Consider the following 17025-nt stretch of genomic DNA (forward strand, 5'->3'; position numbering starts at 1 on the left):
GTGGAAATCATGTTGAGTGACAGCTGGACAAGGCAAAGCCTCCTGATTGCCGTGTTTAGGAAACACCTTGCTTGCACATTCTTTTCAAGTAGCCCACAGCTGCAGGCTTTGCCACTCTTTATCTCTTCAGCAGACAAAGCAGCTTGCAATTAAAGTTGGAAATGTGATTGGCTTTCTTCATTTAGCCCCAAGCTGTGCTTTGCAAGGAGCACAGATAATAAATGCATTGTGAGAAGGAGAACAAGCAAAATGGTGGAGCCAAGATCTGTACTCCTGTGCCTCTTCCTGTCAATGAGTCCATTTCTTTCTTTTTCTTTCTTTTTTTTTACTTCAAGGAACCCATCCACTGTTGAGGTGGTCAGAGCACGCAGGGCTGAAGGGTCCAGAAAAGCACAACTTTCAAGACACTACTTGAAGTTTGCTAAGTTAGAGTACTGGCCATGCCAAAACTTCTTAACAGTCACAGTTAATCTATATAGTTAAGGGTTTTAAGATTTTGGGGGTGGGGCATGATATCTATTCCCCCAAAAACCTTGTGACCAATGTAAATGTTATATGCATATTGTATCATAATTAATATTATATATATTAAATCTTAAGGCATATGTTACAGTTCCTATCCCATGATGAAAATAGCAAGAAGTGCTTTTGGCTTAGGCATTGGTAATGGCCGTGTCCAGGGCGATCCTCAAACCTGTGCCACAGGATCCTGATGCTCTGGGTGTCTGTTAACATGCACTCTGCATAAATGGCATGTTCAGGCTTGTGCTTTGTCCAGCGGTGCCTCTAGCTGCGCCCAGTCACACACACTGCTCCCAGGCCCTTGCCGCTGCCCTGCACCTGTGTCTGAGGTCGTCTGACGGGGAGCTGTCCCCTGGTCATTCCAAGGCTGCTCTTGGACCCCTTCATTGTCCTCCCCCCACCCCCGTTATTACAACCAGATTTCACTCTATGTCTGCTTATTGTCATTTTTCTCCACTGGACAAGAACTCTGTGAACTGTCCACCCACTAAATCCAGAGCATCTAACAACCTAATACAGTGTGGTGTTCAGGTACTAGGAATAAATAAGGGCTTATTTTTAATTTGTCTCCCTTTTCTGCTTTGAACTCACTGAACATGTCTGACTTAAATGCTAAAATACCCTAGATTATTTGCTGAGAAACCATGTAGTAATGCTGTTTAGAGGGGAAACTTTCTTTTCTGTTTTAAAAATATTTATTTATTTATTTGTAAAGATTTATTTTTATTGGAAAAGGCAGATATATAGAGAGAAGGAGAGGCAGAGAGGAAGATCTTGCATCCGATGATTCATTCCCCAAGTGACCACAACAGCTGGAGCTGAGCCAATCCGAAGCCAGGAGCTATTACAGGTCTCCCACGCGGGCGCAGGTCCCAAGTCTTTGGGCCGTTCTTGACATTCTGGACTGCTTTCCCAGGCCACAAGCAGGGAGCTGGAGGGGAAGTGGAGCTGCTGGGATTAGAACCAGTGCCCATATGGGATCCTGGTGCATTCAAGACAAGGACTTTAGCTGCTAGGCCACAGCCCTGGGCCGTATTTATTTATTTGAAAGGCAGAGTTAGAGACAGAGAATGAGAGAAAGAGAATCTTGTATTCACTGATTTATTCCCCAAATGGCTGCAGGTCTGGGAGCTTCATCCAGGTCTCCCATGTGGGTGCAGGGGCCCAAGTACTTAAGCCATCTACTACTCTCCCAGGTGCATTAGCAGGGAACTGGATTAGAAGTGGAGCAGCAGGATGAGAATTGGCATGCATATGAGTTGGTGACAGCACAGGTGGAGGATTAGGCTGTCGTGGTACCACACATCCTGAGAACTTTCTTCTTTAAGTTGTTTGTTTTGTTTATAGAGGTCACCTTTGTGACATAGCAGGTTAAGCCACATTCCATGTGGGAATAGCAATTGAATTCCTAGCTGCTCAGCTCCCTGCTAATGTACCAGGGAAGGCAGCTGATGGCGACCCTAGGATTGGAGTCCCTGCCACCCACATATGTGACTCAGATGGAGTTTCTGGCTCCTAATTTTAGCGTGGCTCAGCCACTGAAGCAGGAACCAGCAGATAGAAGGTCTCTTCTGTCTCCCTTTCCACTTTTTAAATAAACACTTTTTAAAAAGTGAACAGAAGGGCCAGCACGATAGCCTAGAGGCTAAAGTCTTCTCCTTGCACATGCTGGGATCCCATGGGCGCTGGTTCTAATGCTGTAGGCCCCACTAAGGCAGTTGAAGATGGCCCAAAGCCTTGGGACCCTGCACCTACACAGGAGACCCAGAAGAGGCTTCTGGATCCTGGCTTAGAACTGGCACAGCTCCAGCCATTGCGGCCACTTGGGGAGTAAATCAAGGGACCGAAGATCTTCCTCCCTGTTCCTCTCTGTGTATCTGACTTTCCAATAAGAAATAAGTAAATCTTTAAAAAAGTAAGCAGAAGATAACATGTATGGAGAGAATGGAACTCTCATGCTTCGCTGGTGGGAATGTAAAATGGCACAAGTCCCTATGGACAGTTAGAAAACTGAACTTAATATTTTGATGCAATTCCTAGGTATTGACCAAGAGAATTGAAAACAAGGACTCAATCAGATAACTATGTGCCAGTAATTATTGCAGTATTATTCCCAGAAACCTCAGGAACCATCTGTCCATCAGCAAAGGAATGAATAAACAAAATGTAGTATTTATCCGATGGAATGTTATTCAGCCGTTAAAAGGAATAAAGTTCTGATGGAGGAACCATTAAAGACCTCATGCTGTGTGAAATAAACCAAGGGGCTAGTGCCATGGCATCGTATGCTAAACTTTTGCCTTTAGTGCCAGCACCCTATATGGGTTCTGTTTAGGGCTCCAACTGCTCCACTTCAGATCCAGCTCCCTGCTAGTGGCCTGGGAAAACAGCAGAGGATGGCCCAAGTCCTTGGGCCCCCACCCATGTTGGACACGTGTAAGAAGCACCTGACTTCAGATCAGCCCAGCTCTGGCCATTGTGCCCACTGGGGCACAAACCAACCAGTCAAATCTCTTTCTGTAACTCTGCCTTTTGAAATAAGCAAATAAATCTTTAAAAATAAATAAATAAGCTAGACACCCAGGGACAAGGTTGGATGGTTGGGTGGTCATGGTCACAGACAGAAGGACTTGTCAGGGCTGCGGGGGACACAGACGTACTATTGAACTGGGACAGATTCTGTTTGGGACGATGAGCAGGTCCTGGAAGGATGGTGACTGTTTCACAGTTTTGTGATTGTCCTTAACGTCACTGGATTATGCAGTTTCAACAGCTAAAATGGCAAATATCCTAAGCATATGTTTTATCATGAGAAAGATTTTCTTAAATTACGCCAAGGCCTAAAACCAGTCCAGTGGAGCCTTTCCTGACGGGAGGTAGGCCTTTCTCTGGCCTCTGCCTGGACTGCAGGTGCTGGGGCTCCATGGCTATGAGCGCGCGTCAGCTCTCTGGGGTGCCACTGCCTCCAGAGACCCACACTTGTGTCAGAGGACTCGCTAACCTTAAGTGCCCTTCCCCGTCTCAGCTTCTTTCTGGTAGGACTTCCTACCAGAGAGCCCTGCAGCTTCCCCTCCTCTCAGAGCACGGCGGGCTCCCTGCCAGGCCTCTGCTCAGGCTCACCCTGGAGGCACCGCTTCCTGCTCTTCCCCTCCCTTCCTCCTCTGCCCTGGGCGCTTCCGCCTCTGTGCCTGCCCTGTTCCCTCTCCTGCTCAGGTGCCTCTTCTGAGTCATTCACCTTCCCAGTGGGTTTCCCTGCTGCTGTGCCCAGCCCATTCTGAGGAGGGGGAAGATGTGGATCCCGGGGTAGGGGTGCATAGGCCACCTTCCCTGCCCGGGAAAGGGCCTCAGTGGAGCCCGGATGTCCAGATTTTCCCTACGCACCGGTTTTTGAGCTGTCATGGAAGGGTTCTGTCATGGTGTTCATTCCTCGCTGTCCCTGTGGCTGTGTCTCCTGGCTGTAGAGGCTGTGAGGTCAAGGACAGTCCCTCCTTCATACCATGCCAGGCCAGGACCTTATGTGAGCATGGGAGAGTTCACTGAGATGCCTGTGATGGTGCAAAGCTGCTTAAAGAAATTGAGGCTTTCTGTTGTTCAACCCTAAACTAGACCCAGCTGAATCTCCTGGTTTGTATTATAAGAAAATTCCTTTTTTGAGATACAGCTGTGTGACTCAGACCAGAGAATGCCTGACCTTCCTCTGGTACATGTCCAGTGAATATACAGACAGCTCCTGTGAGGGGAACCGGCAGCACACTGTAGAGCAATGAATATCTTCATAATTTTCAATGACACCAATAAGAGCTGACCAGCTGGGAGGAAGCCTTCAGTGGGTTTCTGAATTCCCTTTGTTACTGGACATACATTCATAAAATGCATTTTGGAAGATCCCAGATTCTTTAATAGCAGATCAGTTTTTTCATTTGAAAATGAGAGAGAGTGCGCACTCTTGCATTCTCAGACTCCCCAAATGCCCAGGAGCGAGGAACTCAATCCAGGCCTCTTCCATGGGTGCTGCCTCCCAGGGTGCGTACCAGCAGGAACTTGAACCAGAAGCAGAAGTGGGACTTGAACCCAGGCACTCTGAGATGGGACGGCGGTGTGTCAGGTGGCAGATCTAACCACTGTGTCGCAATGCCTGTCCCCAGCAGAGCAATTAGAAAGCAAAAGAACTTCAAGAATTTATGGAAAAATGCAATTAAAGATACATTTATTTTGATGTAAATTTAAAAAATTTATTTATTTGTATGAAAGGTAGAGTTACAGATTGAAGAGACATGGAGACAAAGAGAGAGAGCTGGGTCTTCCATCTGTTGGTTCACTCCCCAGACAGCCACAAGGGCCAGGGCTGGGCCAGGCTGAAGCCAGGAGCTTCATCTGTGTCTCTCCCGTGGGTGAAGGGGCCCAGGTACTTTGGCTATCTTCTGCTTCTCCAGGCACAATAGCAGGGAGCTGGATCAGAAGTAGAACAGCTGGCGTATGAACAGGTGCCCATCTTATGTACCATTTGTTGAGGTAGTGGCTTAATGTGCTGTGCTATGGTGCTGGTTCTGGTGGAAAAATTCTTTGAAATCCATCATGTACATTTCCATGAAGTTGCTGAAGCCCCCCTGTGGTGCTAGGACTGGCGTGATTTCCTGCAGTTTTTTCAGAGGAACTAAGCACACGTTGCTGGAGCAGCAGAATGCTCCAGCCTTCCATTTGGAAGCAGTGTTGTTTTCCCAAGAGCTGTGCATCAAATGTATTTCTTTGAAAGGAATTTTATTTTAAAGACTTGAGGAGTTTTCTGTTAAACTGTCTGATTCCTACATTTGCTGCATTTTTGTGTTTCTGTTTTGTAAGATTTATTATTGTTACGTAGGCCACAGACTCAACTGGTATAACCTAGAGTGGGTCTCTAAATTTTTTTAAGACAGATCAAGAGACACCACGCACACACACACGCACACACACATTTAAAAGCTTATTTGTTTACTTGAAAGTCAACATTACAGAGAGAGGAAGATCTCCCATCTGCTGGTTCACCCGCCAAGTGGCCACAGTGACCAAGCCTGGGCCAACCTGAAGCTAAGGATCCAGGAATTACATCCTGTTCTTTGCCTTCCCAGGCGCAATAGCAAGAAGGTTGACTGGGAGTGGGGCAGCCAGGACTAGGACCGGCACCAACAAGGGACGTTGGCGTCACAGACTGTGCTAGGTCTCCCCATGTTTCCTGAGTCTTGTGGCATGCTGGTTTCCTAGCTGGAGGTGCACGCGCTCTAGAGTGCGAGGTGGTCTCCAAATGCTGCTACTTTGTTCTCTTCGTCTCTAACTCATAACCCTAGGAAGCTGCCCAGGCTTGGTCTGAAGCATGACATGCGAAGCTTTGTACAAAAGAAACCAAGAGGAATTTTTTTCTCTCTGTAAATCAGTAAGCCAGATATTGTCTCTGTCCAGTTTATTTAAAATGAGAATGTCTAGAAGGGCCTTTGGTCCTAGGTCAATCAGGGCCTGCTGAGCAGAATCACAGACAGATAGAATCTTGCGGCGGCTTCTCACCAACTACTCTGAGTAAACCCGGGCTGCGCCATCACCCAGCGTGGCTCACATAACCAACCCCCAGACGGCGAAACCGCTGCCATGACTCAGCCAGCTTGTCACAGCTCCCAGGCACACTTCAGCTCCCTAAGCACGTTGACCTCAAGCCTGCTTTGAAAACAAACACATACACACACACACCTCTTTGATGAAAAGTCGGTTGTGCAGCTGAAGCAGTCTGCTGGGCAGCTCTAAGTATCATGTCCGAGTTCAAGATAAAGAGAATGATGCACTCAGAAAATGGTCAGGCCCTTGGGAGTTTTCTTCTCCTCCACCTGCTTCCCCTTTCTGGTGAGCCTCCTCTGCCGCTGCTGGCTCAGGGAGCAGTGGCGTTGGTTGTCACTGCGCAGCAGCTCAGGTGTGCACTCCAGGATCCCCGTCTTGCGGCTGCGCAGCACTGTGCTCAGTGCGTAAGGAGATTACATCGCTTCGTTCTCCTCGTGACCTACTAGAAAAGTCCTCCGCGTCAGCCCGAGGAAGCAGGCCCTTGCTGGTTCTGGGCGCTTGCCAGTCATCACCGTCATCTGGTTCTTGGTGTGGGGCAGGGAGTGCAGCAAACAGCCTTGTTTTACAGACTTAGAACTAACTTTTTTTTTTCAATTTTCAGATTGAAGAAATGTAGGTGGTTTAATTAAGGATGTGTCAGGCGTTGTTCTGCCCCAGCTGAGCTGCCCAAAGGGGAGCCTCTCTTACAGCTCACACTGGGCCACCGGCTGGACGGCCTGGCCAGGCCCCTGCCCACCCAGGTCCTCCCCGCCGCAGTGATCCCGGCCGCTGCTTCTGTCTGCTCCCCAGCTTCTCCTCTGTCCTCTCATGTCACCTTGGCTTCTGTTTCTTTTTTCTCTTTTCTTAGAGTCTGCCCTTCCTGGCCTCTGGGTTACTACTGCCTCCTTGATTTCTGCTCTGCGTTAGAGCATTTACTGTAGAAGCTCGAGGGTGCGATGATTGATGATTTCTGTCCCTAACAGCCTATGACAGCATACCCTGCTCAGCCACGGATGGTCGGGGTATGGGGTAGGCGTTTGGTACAGCAGGTCGGGTACCACTTAGTGTGCCCCACATCCCATGAAGTGACTGATCCAAGTCCTGGCTCTGCTCTCCATGCCAGCTGCCTGCTAATGTGAGCCCAGAAGGTTTCTCCCTGATTGCCCGTCTATCTTTTAAATAGAAGTGATTTTTTGGTTTGTTTTAATGCTGACTGGAGAGCTTGGGTTGGAGTTCTGCTTCCTCCCTATTCCAGCTTCCTGCTAATGAACAGGAAGGCACTAGGTGGTACTGAGTCCTAGACACCATACAGGAGGCCTGGATTGGGTTCCAGGCTTCTGGCTTCAGCCGGACTCAGCTCCTTCTCCATTTGGTCAGTAGCAGCTCTCTCTGTGTTGAGGCCTCTCTGGCTGGCTTTTTCTCTCTCCATGTGACTTTAGAAAAGTAAATAAATAAACTTTAAATAGAAGGATGAAAAGATAGATAGGATGCACATCTGGAAGCTTCTAGAGAAAGCAACCAAGAAAGGAGCAAACTTGCAGAGATCCAAGAACTTTTGGATTGAAAAGTCTGTGTTTGCAGTCGTTCATTGAAATGTCACTGAGGAGATGTTGGACATTCTCTCGGCTGGGTGGGCTGTGGGGGACACAGAGAAATGGACCAGACATGAGAGCAGCTGCTACAGTCACGTGCCCTTTAGGCCGGTGTTTCCTTACTTATCAGCACCAAGTCCTTCAGACAGAGAAGTGTGTTCTCAGGGTGAGACCATCACAGCAGGGGAGCTGTGTGCAAGTTCGGGGACACACATCACCAGGAATTTCCTGGTGTGCTGTTTTTCTTTAAGGATTTTTTTTTTTCCAGGGCAGCAGGACGATGAGGTAAAGTGTGATTTTCACATTTGAAAGTTCCTCTCTTCACAAAACCACAGCTTTCAGTTCTACTGTAATGGCTAAAAACTTGATACCATCCGCGCTGAAATCATAGCCAAATTCTCAAGTATAGTCACGGATGATATTTTGTACAATAAAATTATGGAAAATCCCTTACATGTTCTGCGGAGTAAGGTTCTTTCCCTCTGATTTGACACAAAGGGCTGGGCCTCTTATTACTTGTGAATTTCCAGTAGAGCAAGAAAGTAACATTGGTCTCCCAAACAACATTGATTACAACTGGGCTGATGTAGAGCATAAAAGAATAAATAGGCGGGCCTGGCACCAGGATCCCATATAGGCGCTGGTTCTAATCCCGGCACCCCCGCTTCCCACCCAGCTCCCTGCTTGTGGCCTGGGAAAGCAGTCGAGGACGGCCCAAAACCTTGGGACCCTACGCCCATGTAGAAGACTCGGAAGAGGCTCTTGGCTCCTGGCTTCGGATTGGCACAGCACCAGCTGTTGAGGCCGCTTAGGGAGTAAATCAATGGGTGGAGGATCTTTCTCTCTATATCTCCTCCTCTCTGTATTATATCTGCCTTTCCAATAAAAATAAATAAATCTTTTAAAAAGGTGAATAGGCAAGGTCAGCCTCCACGCAGGATTGCACACAGGTTGCATTCGTCTCTGCAACTTTGTGGACACAAGTGTCAGGTTTCCTTTTTTTACGATATTTAGAGTTAGCCCCAACCTGGTTTTGCACAGGGAAATTAATCTGCATGATTCTGCCTAGAGAACTTTGCTTTACATTTTGAGCTCCCCTGGCCTCCTGAAGCTTGCTACAGACACACTTACTTTCAGTGAGTGTGTCAGCTCTCGGAGGAATAGCAGCTGCACCCCCACAGACCTTCACCTGGCCCCGAAACAGGTGCACTCAGGACACCAGGAAGTGAGGCGAAGGAAGTCTGTCAATGCAGAGCATCGCCTGGTCTGCCTGGCCTTTTCGTCCCTTTGGTAGCCTGTCGAGGCATTCTGGGGGGAATTTGTGTGTGAAGGGGACCTTTGCTGTAATCTCACTGCCCTGTTCCTTATTCCCTCAAGGGAAGTCTTTTAATAATTAAAAAACAAAAACAAAAACAAAAACAAAACAGCAGTTGGGATGTTGGGAAGCTTTGAGTACAGCAGCCAAGCCATCATGTGGGATGCCAGCATTCCACTTAGGGGCATCTGGGTTTGAGTCCTGGCTCTGCTCCTGACTCTGGCTTCCTGCTATTGCTCCCCTGGGAAGGCAGCAGTGCAAGTTCAAGTAGTTCAAGGTCCCAGCTTCCAACCTTGGCCTGGCCAAGCCTGGTTGGTGTGAATATCTGAAGGAGTAAACCGACAGATAAAAGATCTCTCTCTCCTTTCTTCTCTCTCTCTACCTTTTTGCCTCTCAAATAAATATAATTACTTTTTTTACACCTGCAAAGGTTAGTTGATGGACATTTTGTGGGCCAGAGCTTTTGTCATTTTTGTTTTTCTTGAGAAGATGAACTTATTTTGAAAGTTGGAGTTGCACATAGAGAGGGAGAGACAGAAGAGCAGAAATCTTACATCTGTGAGGTCATTCCCCAGATGGCGACAACAGCCAACACGGGGCCAGGCTTAGGCCAGGAGCCAGGAGTGTCGTCTGGATCTCTCAAGGGCCGAAGGGGCCCAAACACTTGGGCTGTCTTCTGCTGCTTCCGAGGTGCACTAGCCGTAAGGGAGCCTGTGGATATGACTATTTTTCAGCAGACTGCTAAGCACCATATACGTCCAGTTGTATTCCCCCAAATACAAACATAGCAAGTGGACTTAACTCAGCAGGCCTACAAGGCAGCTGTTTTTATAGAATAGCTTTTACATAGGTCACAGGTGGATTCTCCTTATGTTTCTAGAAGAAAAGTGACTGACAGTAGTAGTTATCTATGTAGAAGGGTGGCCGGGAGAAGAGACGCTTTACTCCAAACAGGCTGTGTGCCTTGTGAATTTTATATCACCTGATGATAGAAATAAAAATTCAAAAAGTTGTTCTGGTTTATTTGCTTCTTGAAGATGACTGTGGTTCAAAAGCATTAACTGTTTCAGAGGGCAACGAGGCCATCCTGTAGACGGGCTGGAAAAGTTATCTAGAGAGAGCTTAGGCTTGTACATTTCTGCCCAGTTGTGGGGGCGTGCCATTGCTACCACTAGGGAAGAGGAGGCAATGCAGGTGTTGGGGTAATTACCCGAACAGCAGCAGCCTTGTGCCCAAGTCCCCCCACTTCCTTGGGGATTATTTCAGTAACATTTAAACAGGAACTTTTATTTTTTAAAGATTTATTTATTTTTATTGCAAAGTCAGATATATAGAGAGAGAGAGAGAGGAGGAGAGACAGAAATATCTTCCGTCCGATGATTCACTCCCCAAGTGAGCACAACGGCCAGTGCTGTGCCGATCCAAACTCAGGAGCCAGGAGCTCTTCTGGGTCTACCACACAGGTGCAGGGTCCCAAGGCTTTGGGCCATTAAACAAGAACTTTTTAAAAATCAGATTACTACTTTACTAGAGTTACCAACAATAACAGCTACCACCTTGCATAGAGGGGGAGCTTGGTCTTTGAGGATGCAGTTAGGCCCCAGTTCTGGGTAGGTGGAAGGGAAGGACCAAGGACCAGACAAAGCAGGGCAGGCCCTGGTGGACGGGACAGCCAGTGGTAAGATGATGGGCATCAGAATCAGGAACTTTTAGGCAAATGGACAGGTCACACTAGAATGGGCAGGGGCACATGCATTCATTCACGTGAAGACATGATGCCCACATGTGTCTGGTAGACTGTCAGATGGGGGACATCCAGGGTAAGCTAATGGAGAACTAAACCCAAGCAGATGAAGCTCAGGGTAGAATTGGGGAGTCAGGCAGAAGCAGGGAACCTGTCAGGCCGATAGCATTGAGGAGCAGGTGTGTAAGTCCCAGGGACCCAGTGAAGCAAGGTGAATTTGCTGGTCATGACAGGTTTCCCAGGAGTTACCAATGTGAAGGCTACCAGGCAAACAGAAAGCCTGGAGGCTTCTTGCTGGCTGGGACATGGCATGAGAAACAGATGGCACAAGGCAGGCTGTACAGTGCTGGCCAGGATTGAGGCGGGAGGGCCACAATGCCCTCACTACTAATCGGGATTCATGCCAGGCCTGGGATCCTGCAAATGGAAGGAAAGCGTCGGAAGCAGAGAGCTCAGAAGGGACCAAAAAGGAACACTTGGCCTGCTCCCAGGAGAGCTAGCACCCTTCATTAATCACGCTGAAACCACGTCTCATTAAACACTCGTGTGTAGGAGAGTTGCCTTCTAAGCTGTGTGCAGTGTGGGTGAGCATCTCTGATCCAGAAATCTGAGAACAGAAGGGCTCCAAAATCCAGCCCATTCATTCTCGTGGTCAATGTGGAACTGAAGTTTCAGACTCTGGAGCGTTTCAGAGCTGTGATTTTCCCATTTGGAATGCTCATCAGATGGAGTCCATGGTCACATTCCAAAATGGGATGCTCCAAGATCCAAAACACTTGTGCTGCCAATCTCCCCGAGTAAAGGGTACTCAACTTGCATGGCCACTTTGAAGACATAAAGGGGTGTTTTCCATTACATCATGCACCTGAGAACAACTTCAATTGCTGCTTACATTGTGCCTAAAGTTGGGTCAAATGCTTAATTTTCTGCCTCTCCATGGCAGATTGTCTCAAGAGCGTCATTGGTGCTGCTCCTTAGGAGTTCTGTGAAGTAGACGCATCAGTCAGAGGGCAATGACAATGTCCTGGCATAAGATACCAATGGTGACTGTGGAACTGTGATAAAGGCCCCTGAAGGCTATGCTTTCCAAGGCTTAATTTTATGGCATATGGCTGTAATCTCATTTTTTTTTTTTAAACAAGGCATGTCTACATGATAATTTGTAAGAAGGAAGCAGCTTAGGAGGGAGAGGTGATTTAAAGGAATCATGTAAAAATGTGCTTGAAAGTTAGGACTGGTGGTCATTTCTGGAAGTGGAAGTGTGATGCTCTGGGCAGCCGCAGGACAGGTGGCCTGAGCCACAGCCACACTGCTGGGCGTGCTATCCAGTCATCCTGATGCTCAGCAGCCTTGGGGCACAGACGGTGGCAACTGGTATGGCTTTGCAGCAATTGCTGCAGGGGACTAGCCCTTGCAGCAAATTCCCCTAAAAAGCACCTTTCTCTGTGGGTAGGGCAGAGTGTGTACACACCTTCTGGAGACTGGTGTAGCTTTCTTGGAGTTAGAAGCAATTGATAACCTTTGCCATCCGCCCTGAGATTCTTGGCATTGGCACCGCAGCTCCTTGGACTCGCAGGGATCCGGGGTCGGGCTGCCTGGGTTTAGCTGTCCTACCCTGCCTTGGCTCACCCACCTTCCGTGTGTGCACCTGCTGTGCCAGACACAGAAACACAGCATCAGCCTCGGGGGGAACCAGTTTCCTTTATATACAAAATGAAAGGGAAGCCAGAGTGAACTGTGCAGTGATTTCTTTCCTTTGTTTTTTAAGATTTAATTGAAAAGCAGAGTTAACAGAGAGAGAAAGAGACAGAGCTTCCATCTGCTGGCTTGTTACCCAAATGGTTTCAGCAAATCATGGCTGGACCAGGCCAAAGCCAGGAGCCTGGAACTCTAGCTGGGCCTCCCATGTGGGTGCAGCGGCCCAAACACCGGCCATCCTCTGATGGCATCCCAGGTGCATTAGCAGGGCAATGGATCAGAAGTAGAGCAGTCAGGACTCCGACCGGTGCCTAAATCAGATGCCACCATCACAGGCAGTGGCTTAAGCCTGTACATTGTCTGTAATGTCCCCTGGCCTCCCTATGGCATCAGCATCAGTACAGCAATCGGTGTCGCTGGGAACGATGGCAAGGCCCAGGTGTTAAGGTCAAGTGCAGTGCTGCTGGCACGTGTTGCTCCAGCCACATACAGGCTTCCCTGAGAACACCTGCCTTTGCACCTGTTCAGGCCATCAGCCCCTAAACCTGAGTGAGAGAGGCCCATGTGACTCCCACCCTCCACTCTGCTGGCTTTGGGTTTGCTGGGTCTGTGATTTCTTTATAAGACTTCCTTCTGTGACCGAGGTCATTTTGAGGCTGTGTTGGTCTTTGGACTGTGTTATTTCCAGACCCTAAGGCCTCTCCTACGCAGAGGAAGAAGCCCTCCTTGACCTTGACTATGCTATACTTGCCTATATTCTCATCCCCCAACCTCTCCTTGGCTGACAGGGTGCTCCAAATATACCACTGGTTTCTTACCGCCAGCCTCACCGCCTCTGGGTGAATGAGTCTTCCCAACCCCTTCCCTACCTGCTCCTGCCACTTCCTGTTTCCTCTGGTGGCATGGCGGATCCCTGGGGCCCGAGCTCCCAGAGGAAGCTGCCCAGGGCTGCCTCCTGCCTGGCTGGCGCATCTGCCTGGGCCGCAGCACCACCCGCTGGAGGTTTGTCAGCTGGCACTCACGGGCTTGTGGGAGACCTGGCGTGCGGTTCAGCCAAACCCAGCCTGTTCCCTTCCTCACCCAAGTGTTTGTTGTTGTTTTTCTCACACTGAGAAAGCGCAGAAGGAAAAGAACTTTCCTGCCACAAGCTGATAAGAATCTCCAGTGCCTCTAAGAGACCTGCTGTTTTGTTTGCCTTGGCCTGGTACATTCGGGGATCAGTCTTTGTATTAGAATCCAGACGGCTGTTTTAAACCAGAAAAGAAACAGAAGCACAAAAACCCCTGAGTGACTTACCCGGAGTCCTTGGGATGGCAGGCTGGCACTGCCCCACCTTGCTGTCCCCATTCTGATGAATTTTCTGTACATGTTTGACATTTGAAATGGTAAGCGTTTCGAATGCAGAGAGAGCATGGATGACCAAACTGGACATCCTGTGGTATGGTCCTGATGGGGCCTCGCTGGTCTCTGAGTCAACGCCGAGTCTGGAGAAGGGAGATTACTTCTGTATGTGGCTTGTGTCGGGTATTTTTCAATTTTATGGGGACAGTTTGGAAATGGCCTTTAATCCATCCTATAAGCAGGAACATGCTAACCACTCTTAAATGACTTGGTTTTATACATCCATAGGAGGAGAATGGGTTAAACTAGGCAAGTGACATTTTTGGAGGTAATGTCCCAAACCACGGTGTCAGGATGGCTTAAAGCATTTTTAGATGATTTGTGGAAATGTGACTTGGCAATTCCCTTTGTGTTGTCTTCATAAAAGAACCTGTGGGTAAACCTGCCTGATGTCAGTCCCTTTTCCAGGTGAGCCTCCAGGTGACCGCTCCGTGTGCCAGCGAGAGGCATTACGAGCATCTTGGGCTGTGCTGCCACAAATGTGAACCAGGTACTTCCTGAACTGAGCCCCCAGCAGGTGTGCTTCCAGACTGGGCCGGGTTTGCACTGTGGAGCTCCCCACTCCCACCAGATGCAGAGGTGACGGCGTGGACTTGATGTGGGTGGCGGATGCTCACGCCAGCCACTTGGAATATGAGGATCTCTCCTCAACAGCTGAAATCAGTTCAAAGCCAGAACCCCATTCCGTTCTAGGCCCCCCGTGGGTGCTGCAGCACGGATTTTCCAAAACACTGTTCCCTGAGAAGGTTTTTAAGAGCATATTTTAGCACCTTTATGCTTCAGATTCTCCAAATGTGAGGTACAGCTCTTACTTATAATTGTTTTCACAGGAGTTCTATTTGGGGATAGCTACTTTGGAATTGGTTCTGATAAAAAAAAAATCGCCTGAACCCAATTATAGCTCCTGTAGCTACTTGCTGAAGGCAGAGGGAGGAACTGGCTACCTGCTTCTCAACACTGCAGAACCTGGCCTGGCAGCCCCGGCGGGGTCCCCAGCCCACCAAGTCCCCCGACGCTTATTGTTCACTTGATGGAGGAAAGGAGAGGTCACCTTATGAGAGCTCTCTGAAAGGTCCATGGAAATTACATATTAGGGAAAAATTGCATGGATTTAAAAAAAAAAAAAACATAGTTCCCAGATACATTTCTTTTACAGTCCCATTTTCCATGAACTGCTTGAAATGCCCTCAAATAATAAGGCCCTTTGGATATTTCAGCTCCAGATATTCTCGGGTGGGCAGGACCAAGGTCCAATGACTGACAGGTGTGTTTGTGAGAGAGGGAGAAGCACACCTTGACTCGTGGGTCAAACTGAGCCCACCTGAGCCCACAGTGTATGTGAGCCACAAGAGGTTGATTACCCAGTTGGAGAGCAGAGAGGAGTTTGAAGATGGGAAGCCCATGTTTGGGGGCTTCCTGGGATGGTGGTCGTGTCTATTTGTCCAAGACGTTGGTGACCTTGTTGAACTTGCGCTGTGTTTTGACGAGTGCGTGTCTGTCCCCCTTCCAATTTAAGGGAAGTACCTGTCTTCTAAATGCACTTCTACCTCCGGCAGCGTGTGCCTGCCCTGTGGTCCGGATGAGTACTTGGATACTTGGAACGAGGAAGATAAGTGCTTGCTGCACAAAGTCTGTGACTCTGGTGAGTTAGTCGTGCCTTGGGAGGCGCAATACTAAAAAAATTTGTCTCTGCTGCACTCACATCTTCCCTTGTAGGCACACATTTCTAGAAGTGGCCAGTGCTGTTTCTTATGTCTAAGATCCCCGAAGCCTTGGGACAGCATGCTTCATTTAGAACTTCTGTGCTGGAAGGTGTGCACGTTGTAGTTTATTTCTGGAACCCCTCTGACGGGGTACACTGGCCTCACCTCTCTGTGTCGACACAGGCCTTAGACACAGGTCAGGCTCATTCACTGAACAATCAGCCTGATGAAGAAACTGAGTCTTGGGGAGGTGGAATGACTACTCCAAGGTTAGGAGGTGAGAAATAGGGCTCAACCTCGACCTTCTGCCACCCAAGCCTCTTCTTACTTTTTTTTTTTTTTTTTTTATCGCAAAGTCAGATACACAGAGAGGAGAGACAGAGAGGAAGATCTTCCGTCCGATGATTCATTCCCCAAGTGACCGCAACAGCCTGTGCTGTGCCGGTCTGAAGCCAGGAGCCAGGAATTTCTTCCAGGTCCCCCATACGTGTGGAGGGTCCAAAGGCTTTTGGCCTTCTTCGACTGCTGTGCCGGGCCACCAGCAGGGAGCTGGATGGGAAGTGAGGCTACTGGAACTAGAACCTGCGCTCACATGGGATCTTGGCACATGCAAGGCTAGGGCTTTGGCTGCTATGGCACTGCGCTGGGACCCGCAAGCCTCTTTTCTAAACTCTGTACTTCCATGTCCTTGTCAAACCGCCATCCTCCTCCATTTTTGGTTTCTGCCTTGAATGCATTTTTTCATTGTTGCTGATTGAATCAATCCATTAGAGAGAGAGTGTCTCATCTGCCATATGCTTCCCAGATGCCCTCAGCGGCCACACCTGAGTGCTGGGATCTCTATCCAGCTCTCCCATGGGTGTCAGGGACCCAAGCACTTGAACCAAGGACTTGGCTTTGCAGGTTCTACATGAGTAGAAGCTGCAGACCAGGGGTAGAGCCAGGAATTGAACCTGGGGACTGTGCTGGGGGATGCAGGCTTCTCAACCAAGGTCGGGACTGCTCAGCTAGGTGCCAGACCCCCGAAAGGACCTCCCTTCCTTCCAGGCTTACCTGCCGTCCTCCAGTGGACTGCGGCCAACCATTTCTCCAAGGATTCCTGATCGCTTTTTAGTGAACATTTTATTTGCCAGTCTCCGCGTGAATGCTAGGAGGAGGCTCGTGACTACAGAACTAATCCTTGTTTATAGATTTTCTGTTCCACTGGACAGAAACAAAAACTAAATATTTGAACAAAAAAAACCCCACATTTTCTGAAGTGTTTGAGGTGGCAGGTTTCAGCAGGAGAATGTAACGTGGAAAGTCTGCTCAGCAGAGGCATCTGACCAGGACTTTTTTATTTCCCACTGCTTAGTAATGGCCTTGACTCATTGCTGTCTCTTGGAAATAAAAGTTCACTCTGTCTACTGCCAAAATTCGTTAAAGCCAAAATCCTGCTGCAGTAAGATTTTTTTAAAGATTTATTTTATTTTTACTCGAAAGTCAGATATA

The 17025-nt window shown here is 48.5% G+C and overlaps 1 protein-coding gene across 1 annotated transcript in view; it reads left to right on the forward strand.

Moving 5' to 3' along the window:
• The window catches only part of TNFRSF11A (TNF receptor superfamily member 11a), a 58836-nt gene that overhangs the window by 11166 nt on the left and 30645 nt on the right, over positions 1–17025 (forward strand). The window contains exons 2-3 of the mRNA XM_040984677.1: positions 14240–14321; positions 15348–15473. Of these exons, the coding sequence (XP_040840611.1) occupies positions 14240–14321; positions 15348–15473 (208 nt within the window). The remainder of the gene's footprint in view (positions 1–14239; positions 14322–15347; positions 15474–17025) is intronic.

This window comes from Ochotona curzoniae, unplaced genomic scaffold (assembly GCF_017591425.1).
Source record: "Ochotona curzoniae isolate NIBS_2020 unplaced genomic scaffold, NIBS_Ocur_1.0 contig_43, whole genome shotgun sequence".
Classification (NCBI taxonomy): domain Eukaryota; kingdom Metazoa; phylum Chordata; class Mammalia; order Lagomorpha; family Ochotonidae; genus Ochotona; species Ochotona curzoniae.